Genomic DNA, 26,164 nt, shown 5'->3' with positions numbered 1-26,164 from the left:
TCTAACAGGTAACAAAGGTTATCCCTTCCTGTGCCTTCTGATGTGCACAATCCCTTTTGCCAGCCCCAGTCACCCACCCTCTGAAGCTTCAATTGTCCCCTAATGAATATTCCTTGATTACAGAGTTCCTGAGGTAGATGAAATCACAGAACTCCCAGACTCACCCAAAATGCTAAATCCCTGCCTTCACTCAATGTTTTTCACCTGTATACTCAGCTATATCTCAGACAGGGGATAGAGCAGTGAAGATTAGGGCAATGGCTGACCAGGGTACACTCTAGCCTCTCTTCCAACACTGGTACAAAGTTGCATTTGCAAACGCATAGTGCCAATACATTATGTCTATGGTCTGAAACAGAAAGGAGGAGTCTAGGGTTAGAGTGAGAACTGGAAGATAATCATCTCATACCAGACACCAGGATGGCCTCATGCTGCCAGGCAAAAGGCCAGAAAAAGCACATAGTAAAAGCAGAAGCTAGGAGACTAGAGCGGCATACTATCCAACAGCAAAGGTTCCATAAGCAAGGCAGCCAACTTGTTCAATACAGATGCCCAATGAAAAGCATAGGCACCAACTACTCTTTAACATAGCAACCTGTGCCACTGAAGGTGAGCTCATCAGCCACCCTTGTCAGATGTTTCTATCAAAGGTCAAAGGCCCAAAGGATCATGCTGACATGTATCAATGTCTAATGGTCATAGTCTACAAACCAAATGCTCCATCAGTTATCCTGCGTAAGCACTACTGATATAACTGCATAACTAATGTCTAGTGAGTGGAGGAACACCTCCCTCCCTTCTGTTGTGACAGTGATACAAGCAGCCACAGCTGCTCAGAGGCCATAGGAGGCAGTGAATTTCACAAAGCTTTATTGGGTAAGACAAAGGGCCTGCTTAACCCCAGACATTTAAACTGTTATTGCTCTGAGATCCCTGGTGATCTTCATGATTTCCATTGGAGTTTGAAGAGAGTATGACCAGGAAAGCTCAAAGCTTCCTTCCTTAAAAACGAGCAGTGTTATTTACAGTTCACCTTTACACTGGAGGTAAAAACCACACTGGAATTTATCACTAAGCCAAATTTATTTCTCCTTCTTAAATGTCTTTGCTACATAGTTTCACTTTTGACTTCTTGTTCTTAACTTCTTGGTATATACAATGTCTTCATCCTGTTTGGGAAGAAAAACACAACTCCTAAATAATATAAAGGAACAATTTTTGTGACCAGCTCAACTAGAGGAACCCCTTGTCCTTAATAGGTGTCAGGTCTCTCTCATCTATAAATTAACTTTGAGGAGCTGGAGAGATGGCTTGGTGTCTAGGGGTACTTTCTGCACTTACAGAAGACCTAAATTTAATTCCCATGGTGGCTCACAACCATCCAGGGAATCAGATGCCCTCTTCTGACTGACCTCTGCAGACAGTTACATGGTACATAACACATAGACACATACATACATACAGCAGAACACACAATATACATTAAGAAACAAACAGTGTTTTTGAAAAGAAAAATTAAAGTTAGAAATTACTTTTCAATGCTTACCTTAAGGTTGTTTCTTCCTAACTGGTTTCTTACTTAGTTTTTAAAACTTAAGACTCTGTGCTCTTTCACAAAAGTTCTCCATCACTGTACATAATTGATTAATTAGAAAACATCGTTCAGAAAAATTGAATGTGGCCTAGATAAAAACTTAAGTATCCTAGGCAAACTTCCCACAGATAGAGGACAATCACTGTTAGGTTCAACTTGTATGCTAAGAGCACATATGTGTCATTTCCACCTTATCTTTAATTTTTCCTAGACTACTGCTTACTGTAAGAATGCCATTGGGAAGATACAGAGCACAGACAACACATGAGCATTTAGTCTTCTAGCTTAGCTAGTGTGAGCTTAGAGTGCTGAAACACTTCCTACTGAGTAGACTTTACCAACTTCCATTTATGTGCTTAGGAGACAGATGATCCTGGACTTATTCTGCCTTTTTATTTATTTTTAAAATCAGATCTATTCCTTTCAATTTTATATTATTTGCCTTCACCTATGTATTTGCACCCCATGCCTACTTGGTGCTTAAGGAGGTCAGATGAGAACATCAGATCCCCTAGCACTGGAGTCATGTGAGTCTTAGGAATCATGCCTAACTCCTCTGAAAACAGTGCTTCTCCCACTAGCATGGCAGGAGCTGCTAACATATCCTTATTTGCCTTTGCAATCTGGGTATAAATGTTAGAATGTTCTGGGTCTCATAAAATATAAGACAGCAAGGGCCTTTACCTTCTTTGAAGTTTTTGTATCTTTCGTGGCACCTCGAATTACTCTTGGCTTAGGTTCACTATCCAAAGTGACTCTAGTTTTTCTGGATCTCAAACACCTGACATCTGAATCTCCAGAGATTCCTTTCTCTTTCTGAGTCTTTATCAACCTTTCTGCACCTGATTTGTTTGTTTTCTCTTCTGCTTCACAAGGCTTGGGAATCTCAGTCTGTTTTCTAGACCTCAAGCACGTTCTTTCCCCACTGACTTTGCCCCGAGATGAAGACTTCTTGGCTCTGTTATCTGTATTCTGCAGCTCTGTCTCCTGGGAGGTCCTCATAGTCTTCTCGTTTTTCTTTATCGCAACCTTCTCTGCAGATATATCAAACTTGGATCTTGGCTGTTTTTCATTGGTTTTCTTTTGGTTCCTAGAGCTCTGGGGTGTTTTCTAAGGAAATGAGAAAACAGCCACAAGATTAGTTAAATCTAAAAGATCCATCAGAAAAATAAAAGCAAAAATATAAAAAAAGAAAGTCACAAATTTTATATTGATTAATTTACTAAGAGTCATCTATGATATTCAAGGCAATGCCTTGGTACTCTGTTCCTATGGAAAACTAATAATCTCTACTAATAAATTATAAATTCAGGATGTCATATCAATCATAATACACATCAAAACCACTCTAGTTCATACTACTGAAGAATGCCCATTATAAAGGCAGTAAATGAACTGCTGGTCCTTTAAAGATACTAAGGTACAAGGCCCTGCAGTTTTTGAGGAATGCCATGATGACCTCCCTGATTCATTCCTTCTCAAGCATATATAAACCTTAGCACCCAAGTCCTTAATAGAATACTGCCACATACACAGAGCTACACTGACCACCTGTGTTCTGATTAACTCTTCAAACTAAAGATACATTCAATTCATTCACTTCCTGAGAGCAACTACAGCCACTTTTTGATCAGCTCTTTTCCAGAGAGGAAAACATTTAGGAGTTAGTCTATTCCTTGTGCAAATCCCCAAGGGATCACTAGCTACAGCTATTAATGGTAATAAATAAAACTGTAAGGAAATGAATATTTGTATGTCAACAAACTCCCAGCTATACACACACAACTGCATCAAAACACACCCTCTCTGACAAACACTATGTCCACCCACATCACCTGATCTGGAGCGACAGGGTTTTCTTTTTTGGCTTCCATTTCTTCTGTTTTCTTAATGGTGCTAATCTGCTCTTCCACACTTCCAAGTTTGTTTGACATGATTCTCGGGTGTTTCATCTTCACAGGCTCAGGTGATACATGCCTCTTGGTAGGAGCAGCCCTTTGTTTCTTATGTACAGGCTTCTCATCTGTTGCTTCCTGCTTTGGTGTTACAGAACGCGAAGCCCTGGTTTTCAAAATGCTTCTATCTCTTGCAGACTTTTGGGGGGACTGGAAAGAGTTGCTTTTGCTTTGTAATGCTGCGAGGTTACTGGTATCCACCAACACTTCCTTGGGGTCCTCGTTAGAGGCCCTCAGCACTCTTCGACATGTTCTCAGAGGTTTTGCTGAGTCTGGCTTTTGCTGAAGAGTGCTCTTAAGGATATTAGTGCCATGTCTTAGTTTCTCAGAGTGGTCTGATATTTGGGTTATTTCTTTGGAGTCACCCAGGACTTCAAGAGGTTGAACTCCATCCTTACGTGTCCTTAGCTGCCTCCTGCTGCCAGCTACTTCGGCTACTGTGTCTAATGTCTGCTTTACAGGCACCTTTGAAGGTTGGGTACTATTTTCATCATTTTCACGGACCTTGTGGGATCGCATAGTTTGCCTTGATGTTGGCACTGTCTTTCTTACTGCTGAAGGCTCTTCATCTGCCTTTACTTTTCCATGTCTTGTTCTGGAACGTCTTGATGACATTTGGGGGCTATCAACTTGCTCTGGTTGTAGAGAATTACAGGGCACCTGTGTAGGTCCTTTATCACTTGCTGACTCCTCAGTGTGACCTAGGGTTTGAATTGGTCCTTTGAGACCAGCCAATTCTAGGGTCTGTGCCTTTGCCTTGGGTACCCTTTGGGGCCTCTTGCTGACAGGCACACTTACTTCTGGATCAATTTTCCGTTTTGTAGACTTCTTAAGCTCTTCAACATTTATACTGTCACCCACAGGCTCTTTTAGTGTGTTCCTGGTTTCTCTGGCTGGTTGCTTTCGCTGTGCTGTGGGCTCTTCTTTTACACCCACTTTGAATAGTTGTATTCTAAGCTGCTTCCTTAAGTCTGCTACGGTTGTCTTCTCTTCTGGTTGTGGAGATTTGCAAGACATTCTTGTGGCAGTTTCCTCTTGGAAACTAGCCAGTTCTTCCAAGGGTTGGGTCTTCTTAACTGTCCTTGGTTGGTTCCTCCTGACAGCTAAACTTATGACTGGGTCTTGTTTCTGTGTTGAAGATCCCTTAAACTCATCGACACCTACGGGCTCTTTGTGTGTGTTTCTGGTTTGCCTTAACACTCTTGTAGTCTTTCTTTGTGGTTTGGGCTCTTCAGTCACACCCAGTCTCCTAGGTCTTCTTCTTGGCTGTGTTTCTGAAGTTGTATCCACAGGTTCTGGAGATTTGCCAGGCATCTTAGTGGTTTTCTCAACAGTTTCTGAGTCCATTACCAAGCTTGGAGCTTGGCAGAGCTCTTGGAAGATAGGAAGATGCTCTAGTGTCTGTGGATTTTCTGTTCCTGCAATTCTTGGCCTCTTGCTGCCAGGGACATTGACTGCTGTGTCTAATTTCCGCTTTACCGATTGCTTCCTTGTTTTAATGACTTTGTCTTCACCTTCTGGTACTCTAGATAAATCCACAATTTCCTCTGACATTTGTGAATGCATTCTGTCTTCTGACAGTTCATTTTTCACATTAACTTTCCTCATACGAGTTCTGGGATGTCTCCGTGAGGTTATTAAAGTGTCTATTGGCTCTGGTGGTGGAGACCTACTGGGCATTTTAGGAAGATTGTCCAATGTCACAGGGTCCTTCTTATGGCCTGATATTTGGAAAAGCTCCTGAAAGCCAAATAGGTCCTCTGGGGACTCGGACCTTTTCTTACATAACCCTTGTTCCCTCTTGCCCCGAGTGACATGTACTGCTGGGTCCAATATTGGAGCTGATGATATCTTCACATCTTTGGTCCCTTTGCCATGATCTTCTGAAAGTTTGGGTGTGTGAACAACTTTCTGTGATACATACATAGGCTTATTCACCTTACTGAGCCCTGTCTTGGAGACTCTCTTTGTGCTTGCTGGGGTTCTAACTGGTTGTTGTGAAGATTCCAAAGACATCTCTGCACTCTCCTCAACAGTCACTGAGTCACTGACACCAGCAGGTGTTTGGAAGAGTTCTTGGAAGCCATCCAGGTCTTCTAGGGGCTGAGCCCTATTCTTAGGTGTCTGTGACCTTCTCTTATGTCCTGTTGAATTTCCTATGAAATCCAGTTTTTGCTTTGGGGTTTCCATGGAGGATTCGATGTCATCTTCTTCCTGCACTGGTGCTGGTGAGCTTGCTGCTCTGCCTGGTGACTTTGTTCGTTTCCCAAGTGTTGAAGGAACTTCTCTCACATCCTCCTTACTGAGCCCTGTTTTGGAGACTCTCTTTGTGCTTGCTGGGGTTCTGACTGGTTGTTGTTGTGAAGACTCCAAAGACATCTTTGCACTTTCCTCAACAGTCACTGAGTCACTGACATCAGCAGGTGTTTGGAAGAGTTCTTGGAAGCCATCTAGGTCTTCTAGGGGTTGAGCCCTGTTCTTAGGTGTCTGTGACCTTCTCTTATGTCCTGTTGAATTTTCTACAAAATCCACTTTCTGCTTTGGAGTTTCCATGATGGCCATGGTGTCATCTTCCTGCATTGGTGCTGGTGTTCTTGCTGCTCTGCCTGGTGACTGTGTTTGTTTCTCATGTATGGAAAGTTCTAGCTCATCTACTTTCATGAGACTCGTATTGGACAGTGTCTTTGTGCTTGCTGGGGTCTTGATATGTCCTGATTGTGATTTTAAAGACATTCTTTTTCTTTTGGTACCAATTAATGGATCAGAGCTGAAGGGTGGTGTTTGGAAGAGTTCTTGGAAACCACCATAATCTTCCAGGGGTTGGACTTTTTCCTTAGGTGTTTGTGGCTGTCTGGTAAGCCCAGTTACATTCACTGCAGTTTGCAGTGATCCCTTTGGAGTCTCCATAGTAGATTTGATCCCATTGTTCTCCTGCACTGGTGCTGTGGGGGCTGTGCCTGGTGACTGGTTCCAGAGAATTGAAAGTTCTTCTGTCATATCCACTTTTCTCAGGCAGATCTTGGGCATACTCTTTCTGTGGATTTGGGTTCCAACTAGTCCTGACTGCGGTGATTTTGTAAGCATTGTTGAGGTTTCAATGTTCAAAGAGTCCTTAGCATAGACGGGCATTTGGAAAAGCTGTTGGAAGCCACTCCTGTCTTCCAGGAATGGTGTGTTATCCTTTGAGGAACGTCGCATCCTCTTGCTGCCAGGCAATCTAGCTGTTGGATCCAATTTACGCTTAGTAGCTTTCCTAGATGATCTAATGACTTTGTTGTTGTTGTTGGGTACTTGAAGTGTATCAATGCCTTCTTCTAATTGGAGGTGTTCCTCTAAAAATTCTTCTTTAACATCCATTTTACTCATACTTGCCCTAGACTGTCGCTCTATGCTCTTTGGGATTATGACACTCTTTGGTTGTGAAGAATTAAAAGATATGTTTTTGGTTTTGCCAACAGCTAATGGGCTATCAGAGTGCTCTGGTGTTTGGAATAGCTCCTGGAAACTAGTGATGTCTTCTAAACATTGGGCCTTTGCTTTAGGTGTTCTGGACTGTTTCCAAAGTCCTGTTAACTCTCCTGTAGACTCAAGTTTCTGCTTTGGAGTTTCCATAAAGGCTATGGTGTCATCTTCATGGACTAGTGCTGGTGCTCTTGCTGCTCTGCCTGGTGATTTTGTTTCTTTCCCAGGTGTTGAAGGAACTTCTCTCACATCCACCTTACTGAGCCCTGTCTTGGAGACTCTCTTTCTGCTTGCTGGGGTTCTGACTGGTTGTTGTTGTGAAGATTTCAAAGACATCTTTGCACTTTCCTCAACAGTCACTGAGTCACTGACACCAGCAGGTGTTTGGAAGAGTTCTTGAAAGCCATCTAGGTCTTCTAGGGGCTGAGACCTGTTCTTAGATGTCCATGAGCTTCTCCTACTCCCTACTAAACTTCCTGCAAGCTCCAGTTTCTGCTTTGGAGTTTCCATGAAAGCTGTGGTGTCATTTTCTTCATGGACTAGTGCTGGTGAGCTTGCTGCTCTGCCTGGTGACTTTGTTCTTTTCCCAAGTGTTGAAGGAACTTCTCTCACATCCTTACTGAGCCCTGTCTTGGAGACTCTCTTTCTGCTTGCTGGGGTTCTGACTGGTTGTTGTTGTGAAGATTCCAAAGACATCTTTGCACTCTCCTCAACAGTCACTGAGTCACTGACACCAGCAGGTGTTTGGAAGAGTTCTTGGAAACCATCCAGGTCTTCTAGGGGCTGAGTCCTGTTCTTAGGTGTCTGTGACCTTCTCCTACTCCCTAATAAATGCCATGCAAGCTCCAGTTTTTGCTTTGGGGTTTCCATGGAGCATTCGATGTCATCTTCTTCCTGCACTGGTGCTGGTAAACTTGCTGCTCTGCCTGGTGACTTTGTTCGTTTCCTAAGTGTTAAAGAAACTTCTCTCACATCCTTACTGAGCCCTGTCTTGGAGACTCTCTTTGTGCTGGCTGGGGTTGTGACTGGTTGTTGTTGTGAAGATTCCAAAGACATCTCTACACTCTCCTCAACAGTCACTGAGTCACTGATACCAGCAGGTGTTTGGAAGAGTTCTTGGATCCCATCCTGGTCTTCTAGGGGCTGAGCCCTATTCTTAGGTGTCTGTATCCTTCTCTTATGTCCTGTTGAATTTCCTATGAAATCCAGTTTTTGCTTTGGGGTTTCCATGGAGGATTCGATGTCATCTTCTTCCTGCACTGGTGCTGGTGAGCTTGCTGCTCTGCCTGGTGACTTTGTTCGTTTCCCAAGTGTTGAAGAAACTTCTCTCACATCCTCCTTACTGAGCCCTGTCTTGGAGACTCTCTTTGTGCTTGCTGGGGTTCTGACTGGTTGTTGTTGTGAAGACTCCAAAGACATCTTTGCACTTTCCTCAACAGTCACTGAGTCACTGACACCAGCAGGTGTTTGGAAGAGTTCTTGGAAGCCATCCAGGTTTTCCAGGGACTGAGACCTGTTCTTAGATGTCCGTGACCTTCTACTGCTACCAGCTGAATTACCTGTAAAATCTAGTTTCTGCTTTGGAGTTTCCATGAAGGCCATGGTGTCATCTTCTGCATGGACTAATGCTTGTGTGCTTGCTGCTCTGCCTGGTGACTTTGTTTGTTTCCCAAGTGTTGACGGAACTTCTCTCACATCCTTACTGAGCCCTGTCTTGGAGACTCTCTTTGTGCTGGCTGGGGTTGTGACTGGTTGTTGTTGTGAAGATTCCAAAGACATCTCTACACTCTCCTCAACAGTCACTGAGTCACTGATACCAGCAGGTGTTTGGAAGAGTTCTTGGATCCCATCCTGGTCTTCTAGGGGCTGAGCCCTATTCTTAGGTGTCTGTGACCTTCTCTTATGTCCTGTTGAATTTCCTATGAAATCCAGTTTTTGCTTTGGGGTTTCCATGGAGGATTCGATGTCATCTTCTTCCTGCACTGGTGCTGGTGAGCTTGCTGCTCTGCCTGGTGACTTTGTTCGTTTCCCAAGTGTTGAAGGAACTTCTCTCACATCCTCCTTACTGAGCCCGGTCTTGGAGACTCTCTTTGTGCTGGCTGGGGTTCTGACTGGTTGTTGTTGTGAAGACTCCAAAGACATCTTTGCACTTTCCTCAACAGTCACTGAGTCACTGACACCAGCAGGTGTTTGGAAGAGTTCTTGGAAGCCATCCAGGTTTTCCAGGGACTGAGACCTGTTCTTAGATGTCCGTGACCTTCTACTGCTACCAACTGAATTACCTGTAAAATCTAGTTTCTGCTTTGGAGTTTCCATGAAGGCCGTTGTGTCATCTTCTTCATGGCCCAGTCCTGGTGCACTTGCAGCTCTGCCTGGTGATTTTTTTCCTTTCCCAAGTGTTGAACGAACTTCTCTCACATCCTCCTTACTGAGCCCTGTCTTGGAGACTCTCTTTGTGCTGGCTGGGGTTCTGACTGGTTGTTGTTGTGAAGATTCCAAAGACATCTCTGCACTCTCTTTAACAGTCACTGAGTCACTGACACCAGCAGGTGTTTGGAAGAGTTCTTGGATCCCATCCTGGTCTTCTACGGGCTGAGCCCTACTTTTAGGTGTCCGTGAACTTCTCTTATGTCCTGTTGAATTTCCTATGAAATCCAGTTTTTGCTTTGGGGTTTCCATGGAGGATTCGATGTCATCTTCTTCCTGCACTGGTGCTGGTGAGCTTGCTGCTCTGCCTGGTGACTTTGTTTGTTTCCCAAGTGTTGAAGGAACTTCTCTCACATCCTCCTTACTGAGCCCGGTCTTGGAGACTCTCTTTGTGCTTGCTGGGGTTCTGACTGGTTGTTGTTGTGAAGACTCCAAAGACATCTTTGCACTTTCCTCAACAGTCACTGAGTCACTGACACCAGCAGGTGTTTGGAAGAGTTCTTGGAAGCCATCCAGATTTTCCAGGGACTGAGACCTGTTCTTAGATGTCCGTGACCTTCTACTGCTACCAACTGAATTACCTGTAAAATCTAGTTTCTGCTTTGGAGTTTCCATGAAGGCCATGGTGTCATCTTCTTCATGGCCCAGTCCTGGTGCACTTGCAGCTCTGCCTGGTGACTTTGTTCGTTTCCCAAGTGTTGAAGAAACTTCTCTCACATCCACCTTACTGAGCCCTGTTTTGGAGACTCTCTTTGTGCTTGCTGGGGTTCTGACTGGTTGTTGTTGTGAAGATTCCAAAGACATCTCTGCACTCTCCTCAACAGTCACTGAGTCACTGACACCAGCAGGTGTTTGGAAGAGTTTTTGGAAGCCATCCTGGTCTTTTAGGGGCTGAGTCCTATTAGGTGTTTGTGACTTTCTCTTATGTCCTGTTGAATTTCCTGTGAAGTCCAGTTTCTGCTTCGGAGTTTCTATGAAGGTCGGGGTGTCATCTGCTTTCTGCACTGGTCCTGGTGTTCTTGCTGCTCTGCCTGGTGACTTTGTTCGTTTCCCAAGTGTTGAAGAAACTTCTCTCACATCCTCCTTACTGAGCTTTGTCTTGGAGACTCTCACTGTGCTTGTTCGGGTTCTGCCTGGTTCTGTGAGTGGAGATTTGCTAGGCATTTTGGCTATTTTGTCACCAGGGACTGGTGATAGAAAGAGCTCCTTGAAATCAGCCAGGTCTTCCAGGGGCTGAGCCTTTTTCTTTGCTATTTCTAAAGGCCTATTGTGTCCAGTTACTATCGTGGCCAGCATTTCATTTTCAGATTGCTTCAAAGTTTTGATATCCCCATGCTCAAGTCCTAGAACTTTGAGAGTATGCCTGGTTTCCCCTGACATATGTGTAAACTTTGTCAGGGCAGAAAGTTCTTCCTTCATTTCTACTTTACTCCCAGATGTGCTGGTCAGTGACTTTATGCTTGTTTTGATGTTCTCTGTTGTGGGTTGTGGGGATTTGCACTGAACTTTAATTTTTGTTGATGTGTTTTGCATGTGCATGGATTCCTCTAGGTTTTGTATGGTTCCTTGTTCTTGACTAAGTAGTTCCTCAGAACAGTTTGCTGTTTGGATGACAATCTGACTTCCTAAGTCTTTTGTTGGCTTCTGTTTCCTGATACTTGATCTCCTAGTGGATGTCTTTTCTGAGCCTTCATTTAATTCACCATTTTCTTTGCATCTTTGTGAAGAATTTTCACTGTCCTGCACCTCTTGATCTACTTCTTTTCCTTGAGATATCTTCCTTAAATGTCTTCCAGTGATGCTGTCAGTAAGGACTGCTTCTGTTTCTTCATTCAGATTTTCAACAAGGGTATGTCTGAGCTCTCTAGATCTCCTTAACTTGCTCATACTGGATGCTGTCTTTAGAGGCTCTGTCTCAGAGTCTAGAGTCTTCTTCTCAAGGTGTGTAATGTTATAGACATTCTTAGGAGTTTCCATTGTGTTTTCATGTTTGATGCTCCGTCGTCTTAAGGTAGGACTTGCAGAATATCTATCAGATTGCTGCTTTCCTGCACTCTGAGTACTGGAGAGCATTTTCTCTTCTATGAGAAACAAAAATATGTACATAAAAAAAAGTATCATTTTTACCACCTAATACCAGCTTAGCATTTTATCTTTAGGAAGAATATTAAGAACAAATAATTTAGCTTTTTTTTTTCTACCAAGCAGTTACTAGATTTTCTCAACCCTGACCTATTTAAGATCTATTAAATGTAAGTGTTACTTGGTAACAGGGAAGAGCCATTGTAAAGAATCCTAAGAAGGGTCTTCTAAAGCATGCCAAGATGTGTGACATGTACCTGAAATACAGGCAACTTTTGCTCTGAAACATTTGAAACAGTTATTATCTTGATTCAGTAATGAAGTAAAAGGTTCTGTTGTGCATACCTAGGGTCCAAATCAAATTTTTTATGTATTTAGTGTAATCTATACATATATATGGAAGCACAAGTGTACTGTTTGTACCTCTATCCCCTTATAACAAAGAAGCCAAAAGTATAGGGACATCATTTAGACGTATGAGTGAATAATACCACCTACCAAGCTAGGTCAGTGATTAACGTTCAGAAAAATTGCAAAAACTGCTTGAAAACAGAACAGAGATGGTGGAAATGGCATTTTACCAGGAAAAGCTACTGTAGAGAATGAACCTAGTATTGTATATAAAGAAAAAAGCTATCTTTAAGTCTTCATTCTAAAGTTTAACAGCAAAAAAGACAAACCCAAAATCTCTGAGGTGATGGGCAGGGGCGTGTCTCCTGAGTTAGTTACTTGTAACTGTCCTTCAGACAAATCCTCTGACTTGGAAAGAATGGAGCCCATGTCAGTTGTCTGCTGCTGCCTGTCCTTCACTGGAGTCTTGAACATTTCAGTTAATCCTGATAAAGGAAAATATTAGAAACATGGCTTACATTATTATCTCATTCCTCATGCAAAACAATGTAGATGACAAAGAAGCTTTCAGATTCCAGGTATACATCATCTCATTAAAATAACTTTTGTTAATATACTCAAAAAATTAATTTTAAAAAGCCACATATATCCAATTTCTAAGTCTCTCCTATGGGAAAGAAAATCCAGTGATTTAGTTGACCTCTGTAATTTTCTAAACTACTTCCCAAAATATAAGCCCCAACAAGGGGACAATAGGTAGGCATGGGTACATCTCCCTACAATATTGATATCTGGAAATCCATGACCGAGAAGCCTTGTTATGTCCTCAAGAAGTCTTAGATTTCTCAGATCTAAATCCTAAGTACAAATAGTATGTTTATACAGTTTGGAATACTGACAAAACACTGACCATTTCCAGTCCTATCAAGAACACGCATGCACACGCACACACACACACACACACACACACACACACACACACACACACACACACACACACACTTTAACATCAAAAAGGCCGTAGTAACATAACTCCATATGTATGATTAAGCTTCCTGAAAAGCTCATGTGCCATGCTTCTGACTTGTTGACTTCACAGAATGAGAACTTCCTCGCAATCACTACAGAATGGGTCTGGAAACTGTTGAAGTGTCTAGCAACACTAGCTTATTCAGTAAGTCTCCTTCCATAGCCTTTCGGGCCTTACTTGGTTACTTGAAGGGTTTATCTTCTAATGCTTTAAAATGAAAGCTGCCAGGTCAGGCATGGTAGCCCCAAGAAAGTAGGGGCAGGCAGATCTCTTTATGTTTTAAGTTAACCTGAGTAGTAAAACTATCTCAAGAAAAAAAAAGTGTGTATATTGGAGCTGCCTACACCAAGAGATGAGAATTGTCTAAATTCCAAGAATGAGTGAAGGAAGAAACACTCAAGACAATTCACTGTCTCAGATTTAAAATCTTATTTACCTTTGAGTTTTTGAATATATATATATATATATGTGTGTGTGTGTGTGTGTGTGTGTGTGTGTGTACACATATATATATATAGTTCTCAATTTACAATCACATACATACACTTGATTCATTTTTTGTTTTTATCTTTTGTTATTTTTATAAAGATAAATGAATTAATCCAAAATGCAGTTCTTTTAGGAGTAATTTCATTATACTCTGAAGTATTTGGTCATTTTCAATCCCTAATCTGCAATAAATAAAAATAAGATTCTACCTACTCAGTTCAAATCGTAATTTTCTTCCAGAAACTATCACATATTGAGTGACATGAAACAAATCTGCTTTCTTGAGAGTAAGTCTAAGCCAGCCAGTTACACCTTCACTGATACTCAGGACAGTGAAAACAATTATTAAAGCTATTATCAATAGCTCAGAAAAACCTTTTTTACAGAGCTTCCTCTCAGAAAGCAGTTAAGTTCCCTAGGGGAAAAAAAAGTGAATCTTAGAGAAGCATTAGTATTGCTCTAAATCAACTTATTCCCTGGGACAGCCATCAGTGCAACTGCCCAAAAAAGAGTAACACCCATCATCCTCACACCACAATGCACCTTTCCATTTTCTGTTCACATACTGCTCACCAGAGGCCATGCACTTGAGACATCCATCCCTGCATCCTGTAGAATACAGCTTCCCCCAAATTGACTGAGACCTGTCCTCTACTCCCAATAACTTCATCTTTCAATGACACCAGAAATCTGGCCTGATGGGTTACTCTGTAGTCATTCACTGCTACTGGGCTCCCAGCTGGGGTTCTAAGGTTGTAAGAGGGGGCATGGGATGGAGGAAAAAAGCATCAAGAAAGTCAAACGGAAAGATCAAGAAGACTGTGACTATAGGCCTTGTAAATGTGACATTTACCTGACAGATCTTCACTAAAGTCCACTTTTTGGTTTAGCATCAAATTGTTCAGCATTCTGTAGGGTCGGGCAGGCATGCTTACTTTTTCCATCTGTGCTCTCCCTATTACAATGGTGCAGGGCGAGTTTGCATGGCCTGTAGTAAATTGATTATGAAGGCTGCTTGTAGGTTTCTGCAGACAAAAGCAAGACAGATAAAAGATCACAGCATGAACAATCAATACATGCCTAAGACAACTGAAAATAAAAGCAGTTTATGGCTGAAGCTCTGTACCTTTGGAGTACTGGGTCTTCTTTGTCTTTTGCTAGTCTGCTTTTGAGGGACTTGTTTCACAACTTTCATTTGTGTTTGTTTCACGCCAAGTTTTACCACATCAGCCCATGATTTTGCAACTGTCAAAAGAAAAAGACGGTGAACTTTTTAAAACCCAACATAAGAAAGTTGAATTTGAACTCCTTCTCCCCAAAATAGCACTAACCAATCAGATTGGCTTCAGAAGCACCACTCCTTCTTTTGGAGCAAATCATCTGTAGAATGCCATGCTGACTTCTGCTGATGGATGCTCTCTTCGCAGGCAGGTTGCCGCTCTTCCTACCTGCTTTCTTGGGAACGTCTGTCTCAGAGAAGAACTTGTTTCCACTGGAAGCAAGTGAAGTCCTGCCTGATCTTTGTTTCTGATCATTTGTCCTTGGTGGAGTTATTCCAAGAGACTCTTGTTTCCCTGGAGACTGAGGCTGTTCCTGACAAGGCAGAACCAATTATGAAAAACCTGACTAAGGAGGTTAACATCTCTGTGAAGCCTATTAAAAACCTTTATAACAAGCCATGTAGTTTTTAAATCCTAAAACACCAGTGGCTCTATCTTTCAAGGATAAGAAAGAAAGGGGTCAGTTGTCCTAAGCAGAGGAAGGGAACATATGCACCAGTGGAGTCTATTTCTGGTAGAGACAGAGACACTACTCAGTGGAAGAAGGCATTACCAACACCAGCCCTGGGGTCACTTCTGGGAGGTGGGACAAGGTACAAAGGTATTAGGTATGCTTCCAAGTCTTTTAGGTACTAAAAGACTAAAGCTTTCCAGGGCCCTTTTAAGAAACTGAGCCACACCAAGGAAAAGCAACAGAATGGCGACAAAGGGCTAAAAGCCTAAGGAGCTACATATGCAGAAGACAGATGCTTTACCAAGTTTTTCCTCCTCCTCAGTCTCAATGCATTTGTACTGCGCCCCCCCCCAAAAAAAAACAAAACAAAACAAAACAAAAAAACAAAGCAATCCTGTGGTCTTAAGTGCTGCTGTCCTCGGATTCTTTTAAAATATGCGAGTGTGCCCCAGGGAATCATATAGCCCTGTATGTGTCAGGGTCTTCTAAGGGAAAGTGCCCAGTGTCCCGCCTCACCTCCCAGAACTACCTGCGAGCCCATATGGTTGTTACTGGGCATGAGACAAGTGGTAGAGAAATAAGATCTCAGTTACCTTTTATCTCTGCCTAGTTTTAGATGGAATGTGAACCATCTGTAAAATATTAGGTACAAACACAATGTTGACTGTCCAACTAACCTTGATGATTTTCTTCAAGACAGCTGGACTATGAATGCCAAGAGACTTCCTCTTGGTTGGTGTTTCTCCTCTTTTGAGTGGTGTATTAGGAGGCAAGTTTTCATCAAATAATTCAGGTCTTAGATGACCACCAAAGGATACACGTCTTCTCTTCAAAGGCACTGCCTCACTCTTGTCTGAAGTAAGGAATGCAAACACATGAAAAGAGCAATGTAAACGCCATGCCAGGACTTAGGCTTTATATCAAAATAGCATGAAAAAGTAGCACATTTCAAAGGCACTGAAATATGGTACCTTTATTCATAAAACTGAAACCAGAGCAGCCTCAGGACTTCCTAAAAGATCTCAAGAGAAACCAGATGCATTTCACTCAGCTGGAGAGAATGAAGGTTCTCCTTAAAACTGAAAATTGCATGTGACTTAGCTTAAGAAAGTTATCTGCCCACAGCAGCAGGTGTCACTCTCCAGCAGAGGCAGAACCTGACCAGTGGGGAATTTGATAAAAGACACACATACAGGGGCCAGACCCAGATCTACCTTATGAGTAAACTGCAACAAAATATCTCAGGTTGTGCTTGTGGAAGTTCATGCAACCCAAGCCCATTATACAACTTCCTGAATAGTCTACAGAAACTCCTTGTCCAGGACTGGCACTTCACTGTGAGGCACAACCAAACACTAGCTGATGGGTGCAAGTGTCACTGACAAAAAGCCATACCAATAGGTCACCAACAGAAGCTATGCCTGATATAAAGGTTATTTGCATTGGAGCCTGGGGAGCTTTCCTTTCTTTTAAGCCAGCATGAAACAAGTAGGAGGCTGCTCAAGATGTAGCCTTGGGTGGTCATTTCATGTTTGTAAAGAGAGATAAAGAGAAAGCTTTCTATAGGTAGTGAGATGGCCCAACAGGTAAGGGTGCTTTGCTGTCAAGCCTAGGGACCTGAGGTCAATCCCTGGAACCAAGATGGCACATGGTGGAAGGAGAGAACTGACCCCTACAAGTTGTCCTTAGACTCCTGCGTGAGCACCATGGCAAATGCTTATGTTCCCTTTCCCACATATACAAAAATAAAAAATAAATGTTGATGCTTTGGAAGCATGCAGAACTTGACTATTGTAGAAACTTGAGTCCAGTTCAGTGTCTACAATAAAGTGCTAGTAAGAAACTGAGAACAAACCAAGTAATGGTGGCACACACCTTTAACCCCAGCACTTGGGAGACAGAGGCCAGCCTGGTCTATAGAACTAGTTCCAGGACAGCCAAGGCTACAGAGAAACTCTGTCTTGAAAAACAAAACACGCACACAGAAAGAAAGAAAGGAAGGAAGGAAGGAAGGAAGGAAGGAAGGAAGGAAGAAAGAGAAAGAAAGAAATCAAGAAAGAAAGAAAGAAAGAAAGAAAGAAAGAAAGAAAGAAAAGAAAGAGGGAGACCGAGAACAGAATTTGAACACCCAGAAGCTACTATTGTTCATTGATGGATCAAAGGACTGACCATGATTTAGTCCCAAGAACTAATCCCATAAGATATAATTGGTATTCAAAAAAGCTATTATGATTATACCCCTTATTTTGTAAAAGAAAAAAAAAAAAAAAAAAAAAACAGTTTTTCCTGAAGTAGTTTCTGTGATATGGCTCCCTCCCGAACCAGTTGCACCTCCTCTATTACGCTTCAATAAATGGCAAAGTCTTCAGTGCCCATATATCAGATAAAGCTTGCCTCTTACTGTATCAGAGTACTTAGTGGGTTCTTTAGCACACAGCTAGTCACACTAAACAAACACTTCACTAGCCCATCATACAGATACACATTAAATAACTTACTGATGGAATCACTAAAGTTGCTGATATCAACGGAACTAAGACCATGTATCTCTGAGCACGTCTGTTCAGCTGCTGTGGCCAGTTTCTCAGGCTTGCTGAAGGAATCCTTGGGACTTTTCTTTTCAGCTGGAGCAATGCACTGAGTTAAAGAGAGCCGCTTTTGTGTCTCTGCAGATGGAACCTCTACCTTTGTAGGCATACTTCTTCTCTTTTTGGAAGAGGAATTTTCTGGTGTATTAGCAGGGTTGGCAACATCCCTCACTTTCACCACAGTCTGATTTCTAGTTACCAGTTTCCCAGGAGTGACTATTTTATGAACTGCCTGGGCACATTCACTTTCATCTTGATTCACAGAATTTCTTCTGCCAGTAACACTAGAGTCTTCATCCTTAAGCTGCTGTGACTTGCGCACAGGGGTCTTCATTTTGGCTGTCTCTGTGGAAGTCTGAACAGGCCCCATACCACCACTCTGTGTTGCAGTCAAGATCTTTCCTACTTTGGGTGAAGGGGTTGCTGTAACAGGAATGCTTCCACTAGACTTTGGTCTTGCCTTTCGTGACACCGACAGCTGTGTCTCACATGATTCTTCTGCTGCATGGTCAGATTGGGGTTCTGATTTTCTACAAGATTTTTGTGATTTTACATCCAACTCTTCCTTCATTGATTGATAAAGTTTCTCGAAGGGAGATTCATTTTTGTTGATATTGCTAAGGCTCTGTGCAGAAGACTTCAGTTCCCTATAACTTCTCCCTGTAGCCCTGGACGTCTTAAAGAGATCCCCAGAAGTGTGCTCTCCTGTATTTTTGCGACTGTGTTCTTCTACATGCCCTGCTGAATCTTGGGTAACACTGTCCTTTGAGCCATCTGAGGCAGGACTAACTGCAGAGAGCCCCTTGGCATGCACAAAAGATCTTCTTGAAGCAGTCATTCTTGAAGCTTTGGTATCTTGACCTTTCCCATCTTGGCCATAAATATGAAATAAGAAACAGAAGTTCAACATTTTCTCAGTGATTTAAAATTTCTGGAATCTTGCACCATATTTTAAATTGCCTTGGATCCCAGCTTTTCGTTTAGCTCACAAATTAACTAATTCCTTACAATTTTCTTACTATGCTATTTTCATTTTGATAAAGCACATTAGCTTTGAATAACCAGTGATGTAATATATCCCACTAAACAGCTCAAGATTAACTGGGTAATTAAAAAAGCAAGCACTAGGAAACAAATTACCCAACTCTCTGATTTGGTTTAGTATTTTCCCATGATCTCACCCTTGCCACTGTCATAGCAGCCTGATGCTAAGGGTACCAGTATAGAACCCAACCAATACCAACCAGGATCAGCACAGGAGCTATCTCTTGAGGCTCGCCGCGGTGGTTCCTACACATCAAAAGATAAGAATAGGAATTTAAGTGCCTCATTTAGTGTGGTCATTTTTAAACAAAATAAAAACTTTTCATTTATTACATTCTTTGTCAAATTGCTTCTTTATGACATTTAGAAGCTTGAGAAATACAGCCATGTGACTTGAAAGCTGGTGGTCATGACTTTAGCACTTCTTAGCTGACTTAGAACTTCCTTTTCTTTCCTTTAAGGTTTATTTTTGTATGTTTGTATATGTGCATGTATCTAGACACATTTGTGTAGGTAACTCCAGGTGATTATGAGCTGCCCAATGAGGGTGCCAGGAACTGAACTTGGGTCCTCTAGAAGAGCAGCAAACTTTTTCTTTAAAGATTTATTTATGAGTACACTGTTGCTGTCTTCAGACACACAAGATGGCATCAGATCCCATTACAGATGGTTGTGAGCCACCATGTTATTGCTGGTAATTCAACTCAGAAACTCTGGAAAAGCAGTCAGTGCTATTAACCACTGAGCCCTCTCTCCAGGCCTCTGTCTCCCAGTAAGTTTTCTAGAACTTCTTTCAACATCACATGAAGGAAGAAGCAAAATTAAAAATAAGTTCTTCCGTCTGTTCACTCACCACAGGCACAAACCATAGATAACATAAGTTTTAGCAGAAATGGACTCGGAATGTGCCAAACTGCAGTTCCGATAGCACCTGTTCTCTTATCCCTAGCAGGTATTTGTTGTGTAGCAGAGAACAGGGAGTTAAGAACCAGGACAGCACAACAATGTGCACTCTAACTTCAGAGCTTGCACATCAAATTCAACATGCTCTGAACCAATAGACAGTGTATACATATTAAAGAATATGGAACTATTCTGGAGGTGAAAAATATGTGTTTTGTGTGCAAAATTGATGTTGAATATCTCTCTCAGATGCTTATCATCTTATTTCTAGGGACAGGGAACTAAACCTGAACCTCACCAATTTGTCTAAATTAGCTGGCCACCAAACACCAGGCACCCTCCAGTCTCAGCCTTCTCAGTGACTGGAATTACAGGTATATGCTACCATACCCAAAAGTGTTTTACATGGGTTCTAGGGGATCAAACTCAGGTGCATATGCTTACAGAAGAAGCATTTTATATATTCCCAGTCCTGTAATTTTTGCATGATTATATTAAAGGGCATAAAATTCCTATTAATTACTATCAATCCTATTAATCACACTTATTTGTATTGAATTTTAATGCTTAATTTTATTATAGACTAATAACCAAATAGTTTATTGACTATTAAGTCATACTTATCTATCCCAGAGATCTACAACTATGAATATTTTCTTGCACCTATTAACAGGTTAAATGGTGACTAATGGGTGGGATACCTCAAAAACTAGCTTCCACCAGAGGTCGAAGAGTGCTGGGCTCCTTAAAGATGAGGCAATATTTAATATGGATATGACTATTTAAAGATTTAAATCTTGAAGGAAGAGTGCCTGTTGTTAAATGTAGATAAACCCTAAAGCTCCTAATCCAAGGATTACTGCAGCTACTTCATGGTACATGCTTGACTACCATTCTAAAAGGAGAGACAAAGACTCTTAGGACTTACCCTAAAGTTACTAAATCCCACCGAGCCTCTAACCTTGTGTACAGAATTGTACTTTAGTAAATGATACCAGTGGCTGATACTGTCAAATGACAGGATCCCCTCACCTGAGAAGCACTAGACTCACTTAACTAGGAAGCTTTTTCAGTACACACAATGTAATTACTTTAGACATACAGAAACTGACAGGAACAAGGAATAGGAGACAAAATAACTCATCAGATGTCTCTAACTTGTTAGGTCTCAAACCTGGGACAAATGGCCAACTGAGGTACCCATTAACATATCCAAGTGGACGATGGTTGTCACATGCTAACTTGTCTCCTGGCTGGCATGCCCTCCCCCAGCTCCTCTGGCCTCTATATAACTCAACCATCTTGGCTAGCCAGTCTCTTGACCCAGGCTGCCCCTCTTGATCAGTGGTTCTTCTCTTCTTTCCCCTCCCCCTCATATGGCCCACCTCAAGGCCATGTTCCCTCAGTATAATCCCAGATGACTGTTTCTATCCATGTTCTCCAATCTATAATAAGCCTTCTCTACCACACCTAGCAGTCATGACCTTCCTTTTTATAAATTTTTTTTATTTTTCATACAGTTTCTATATATTCAGGCTATTCTAACATGGGCTTGTAAGATCACAAGACAGGATAGTAGAGTGTAAAACCAAGCTAGCACTCTGTTTTTGAACAGCAAAAAGAAATATGGTTTTCAGTTACTTTACTGTGCTTATGGTCAACTTATTCTCCTATCATATTACTTAAATTTTTCTGCTATAATCAGAAAGCCATTCCTGGTCACCAGTTTAAAAGTGATAAATCACTTGTTAAAAGTATTAGTTCCCATCAGGACACAAGAAGGTCAAACCTGAGTATTTCCCTCACCTTTCCCAGTGACTTTCCTGGAAACTCTGCTGACCTGCTTTCATCCTCACGGCTTCCATCTTCATACCTTCAGTGCAGAGTCAGGTGAAAAATGTGAACATCCAGATTCAAGTGTTGTATCAAACTAAATCAAACTCTAGGCTTTGCTCAGAATCTTAGCTTACATAAAGGTTTCTAATACTAAAAACTTATATAAAGGAAAATTACAAAGCTACATTCCAGAATTATGACCACTCTCTTCACTCTCTCAAGGACAGTACATAGTAAGACGGCACTAGAATCACAACAGATCTTGGTGATCAATTCATAGCTGAGATCCTTTACTGTGGACAACACAAACTTTGGTACCTCAGGGAAGTGGCTTAACTTGAATTTAGATGTTGTCTATGTAAGATCTGAAGCAGGTAGCATCTGAAACCTTTCTTCAAGCTATCACAGTGCTAAACCAGCTCTCTTTCAAAGCGTCTAGTCAATCAAAATCTAGTCCTTCAAGTTGTTCAAAGAGGTAAAGTTCATTTTATAAAGATTTAAACGCAAATCCATTAACATATTATATCTAAAAAAAAGTCTATTTAAGTTAAACCATGCAACATCAGGTCTCTAGATATAACAAAAGCCTTAAGAATTATAGAATTGAAAGCTATACTATATAAGCATAACAAATTAATGTATTTATATTTATCACCCAAAGGAATCACTAAGGCAAAAGATGTGACTACAAGTAAGAGATATTTCAAATGACAAAAAATTTAGAATTAGGTCCAGGAGTCCACAACCATTATCAGGGTGTATCAAAAAATACAAAACAAAATGTAATAGGAAAAATAAATTTAAAAAAAAAAAGCAAATCCTCAATGAATGATTTCAGGATGTCTCTTAGACTATTAAGCATGGAAATAATAAAATTATTAAAAATAGAGAATTTAACAGGTTTACAGATACAACACTGCATTCAGTAGTGATAGAATACCATTTTCAAATACAGGAAATGGGGGAGGGCATTTGATCACAAAGAAAGTCTTGACAGATTTCTACTTGAAATCACTCAAATTCTCAATCAAGAATGAATAAATTGTGAATACTCTTACATGTTACTATACATATGTATTTTTATTTACATATGTATATATATATATATATACACACACACATATATACTGTGCTATGTTAATGAAATACCTACACTGTGAGAAAAAACAAGCCAAAGACATCCAACATGCTATAAACCACACACACAATAACATTAGTCAGACACAAACACATAAAATTTTATGCTAATGATAGTATTTAGAGTCCCACATATAGGTGTAATGTTATTGTGCCCTGTGTAAAGATTATCGTTGTATTATTCCAATGCTGATTTCTGTGCCCCCATTTCTGGTTGCAAACCTTATTCTAAGAATCTCCTGCCTCTGTGTTGTGTAAGCATTGTTCTCCAATTATGCTTTGATTAGTCAACAATGCTAGCTTATCAGCTAGTGACTGAGAAGGGGAGAGAATAGGGCTGGGCTTCCATCCAGCCAGGGGAGGAAAGATAGGGGAAGGGGGGAGGGGAGAAAGAAGGGACAGGTGAGGATTAGGCAACCTGAGAGTCTAAGAGGCATCATGAGAAACACCAGAAACCCAGAGAGTTCAGTCAATACGTACTACAATGCAAATACCACTGGGATTTTGACTTGGGAGGTAGTCAGATTAGTATAGAGAATTAAAATAGAGTAATATTGCTCAGTTGTTGCACCCTTAAAGCTTGTTAAATAAATATAATAGTCCAGTCTCAATTATTTGGGAGCTAGCCGGGTTAAAAGAAAAACACAGCAACACGCTTATTAAAATGCTACTAATAACACCCACAAACAGGTGGCAAGAGTCCAAAAATACCGCTCTTACAGCCACCACAGTGGCTTACTAAGAGAAAAAGTTGTGATTAGAGAACACACACACACACACACACACAAAGGTGTAGAAGTTTCCCTTGTTACTTGGCTGTGGTGTATTAGTCAGCTAGAACGCCCACAATTAAAACACAGACGGAGTACCTTAAATAACAGAAATTTGCTGCTCACAGTTCTGGCTGGAAGTCCAAGTCCAAAGCATCTGTAGGAATGGTTCCTCTGGGCCTCCTGAACTGGCAGCCCTCTTCCTGCCTCTTCACAGCACTTCCCCTCAGTGCCCTTGTTCCCCTGTGTGCTTATCTTTCCCAGTCCCGGGTTAAGAGAAAGCTCAATTGCCTCAGTTTAACAAAACTGTGCTTTAAGGGCCAAACATACTCTCTAAGGGACTAGGAGCTAGGAACTTTAAGGTGTGCCATCAACAACACCAGGAAAGCAATGATGGGACACCTGGCTTGGCTGTCTAGCCAATCTAATCTACTTGGTGAATCCTAGGCCAGTTCGAGACCCTGTTTCAAAAAAGGAGAGAAAAACTGACCCAAATCCTCAGGACCACACCTAAGGTTATCCTCTATTCTCCATACAGGTCCAAGCACTGCACACTTGAGTGTGCTCACACACACACACACACACCCTGTGAGACATTTCCAACTTCCATCAACACCAAAGAAGGATCAACAATGGTGGTACTTGTGTGTGAACAAGGAAAGCACAGTGTTCAGAATTAACCCAGTTTTCACCCACCTAAAGGAGCGGTCAATGATTGTTATTATGTCTCCATGTCTCAGCTGCACTGGCTCATCTATAGTAGCCCCATTTACTTGCGTTGGATTGGTGGAACTGAAATTATATAATATTGCCTACAAGGAGAGAGGAGAGGCAAACACTAAGGACGTGCTTCAAGTCAACCTCAAAAGCTTTAAGAGTTGCTTTCCAAAGCCAACTTACCTCCTTCTCTTTGACTTCAATTTTGCAATGGTTTTTTGACACGACAGGCAGCTGGATACGAATGTCACATTCAATACTCCTTAATACAAAAAAGGGGGATTTGTGAGGGTATGCCACTAAAAAAAGAAGAAATGCTCAAATTTTCAAAATGTCAACAGAATTTGACTAGTGTGTTTAGACTGTAAGTGCAATGACACTAGGGCTGACAAGGTATCATAGGCAGTGCAAACAACGTTCACAAGTACTGCCAAAGAAGCCATAGACGAGCCCTGAGACTTCTGGTACTTCAAAATAACTACATTAGAAAATACTAGAACACACAACCAGTTAATTGTCATACAAGTAGTTTTAACTACAGGTCAAATCAAGAGAACTTTCTGTCAGTTTAGGAGAACTTTCTAATGTGTTTATAACAATATGGGTGTTTAAGAACAAGGAAGGTACTAGCATGAAATGTGCTGTGGGTAAGCAATGCCTCAGTTTCTTCATATGCAGAGAGGTCTATACCAGCACCTGTGTTGCTACTCAGCTACAGTTGTGTGGCACTTGTATGTGTGGCACAGTTAATCCATGTGAGGGTTGACAGACTCAGATGTCCTCACAATACAAACCCTAAATCACAAACAGTATCTAGATTAGAATGTCTTTTTAGAAAGCTAGCACTGTGGTGGTGCAGCACAGAAGGGTCGATTCTAACCCAGCCACAAACCAGGAGTTTCACTGACAGCTCCATTGTGAACATTAAAAGCCAGAACATATTCTATATACTGTCTGTTTTCCTATGAACCTCTGAAGTCTAGGCATATCTCTTACTACAAATACCACACAACCACATGCAAACTGCTTTTAAATTTTTTAAACTTGTTAAAAATAATATTTAATACTGCAGAATAATCAAAACGAATGACACTTGTGACAAGAATATTTACGTTCTTTTTTTTTAAAACAATAACTATAGAAAGTTCCTTAGTCTTACAGCTTCCTTACTGCCAAGAAAATAGAGGCTTTGGGTATCAAAACACCAGGCAGAGGGACCATATGTCACCACAATCCATACTATACAGAACAGCACAGTTATTCTGGACCAGATAATTCCTGCTCGCTGTCAAATACACCAAGTCTCCGTCCTTTCTCACTAGCAATACTAGTGGCAGACACCTCTCAGGGTGACATGAAAATCTGTCACCAGACTTTACCAAATGTCTGAGAATTACCATTCTTATCTGAACTCCAACTTCCTACTGGACACTCACCCTGTATGGCACACTGACTAATCTTAAGTGTCAGGTGCCATATGGGACCTTGGGAATGTAATCACTAACTCGGCAGCTCTTGCCCTGGAATTTTAGTCTACTGGGAGACAAACAAAAATCTGAAACCTAGTCACCAACTTGCATGGTGTTAGAGAAGACAAGCTCTCTTTAAAGCACCTCAGGTAACATTTCAAAAGTGGCAGAAAGTACCATAAAGATCAAAGATTGCGAAAGTGGCAACGCAAGCAACTGCCTAGAAGGCCTCAGGGAAGGTTGTCATCCGGCAGAAGGGGGACAGAAAGGGAGAATTCTCCCAGAGCGCCGGAGCAGGGCTCTCCCCTATTCGTGTTTCCAGAAACATCCAGAGCCACAGCCGGCTGCCTCGCAACTATTTGGGAAGCTCCCAATGCATGAGCGTGACTTCCGAACACGCTACAGGGACAGCCCTGTCAACCCAAAGGACAGCAGGGCCGCGGGGTCGCAGCCCAGGGTCACCTCGGCCACTGCACGCACTCACCTTCCAAATAGGCAGGAGCTGAGGCTCAGCGGGAAGTGTGCGCCGTCCTCGCCGCTCCGCTTGATGGTGACCAGGCGAGCCGAGGACGCCAT

General features: G+C 41.7%; 1 protein-coding gene across 1 annotated transcript; it reads right to left on the bottom strand.

Moving 5' to 3' along the window:
• Window positions 1-277: 277 nt before the first annotated feature.
• MKI67 (marker of proliferation Ki-67) lies at window positions 278-26,164 on the bottom strand (the record flags this gene model as incomplete). The annotated part of the gene is made up of 16 exons (XM_080912984.1): window positions 278-349; window positions 2,525-2,704; window positions 4,348-6,770; window positions 8,715-10,211; window positions 10,572-11,519; window positions 12,201-12,356; window positions 14,244-14,415; window positions 14,517-14,635; window positions 14,722-14,983; window positions 15,802-15,977; window positions 17,623-18,582; window positions 18,957-19,002; window positions 21,466-21,532; window positions 24,099-24,214; window positions 24,303-24,381; window positions 26,073-26,164. 16 exons carry the CDS (start codon window positions 26,162-26,164, stop codon window positions 278-280), a joined length of 7,365 nt encoding a protein of 2,454 aa, XP_080769110.1.

Source organism: Micromys minutus, assembly GCF_963924665.1.
Source record: "Micromys minutus genome assembly, chromosome: 2".
NCBI lineage: Eukaryota > Metazoa > Chordata > Mammalia > Rodentia > Muridae > Micromys > Micromys minutus.
This window is presented reverse-complemented; position numbering and strand designations above follow the sequence as displayed.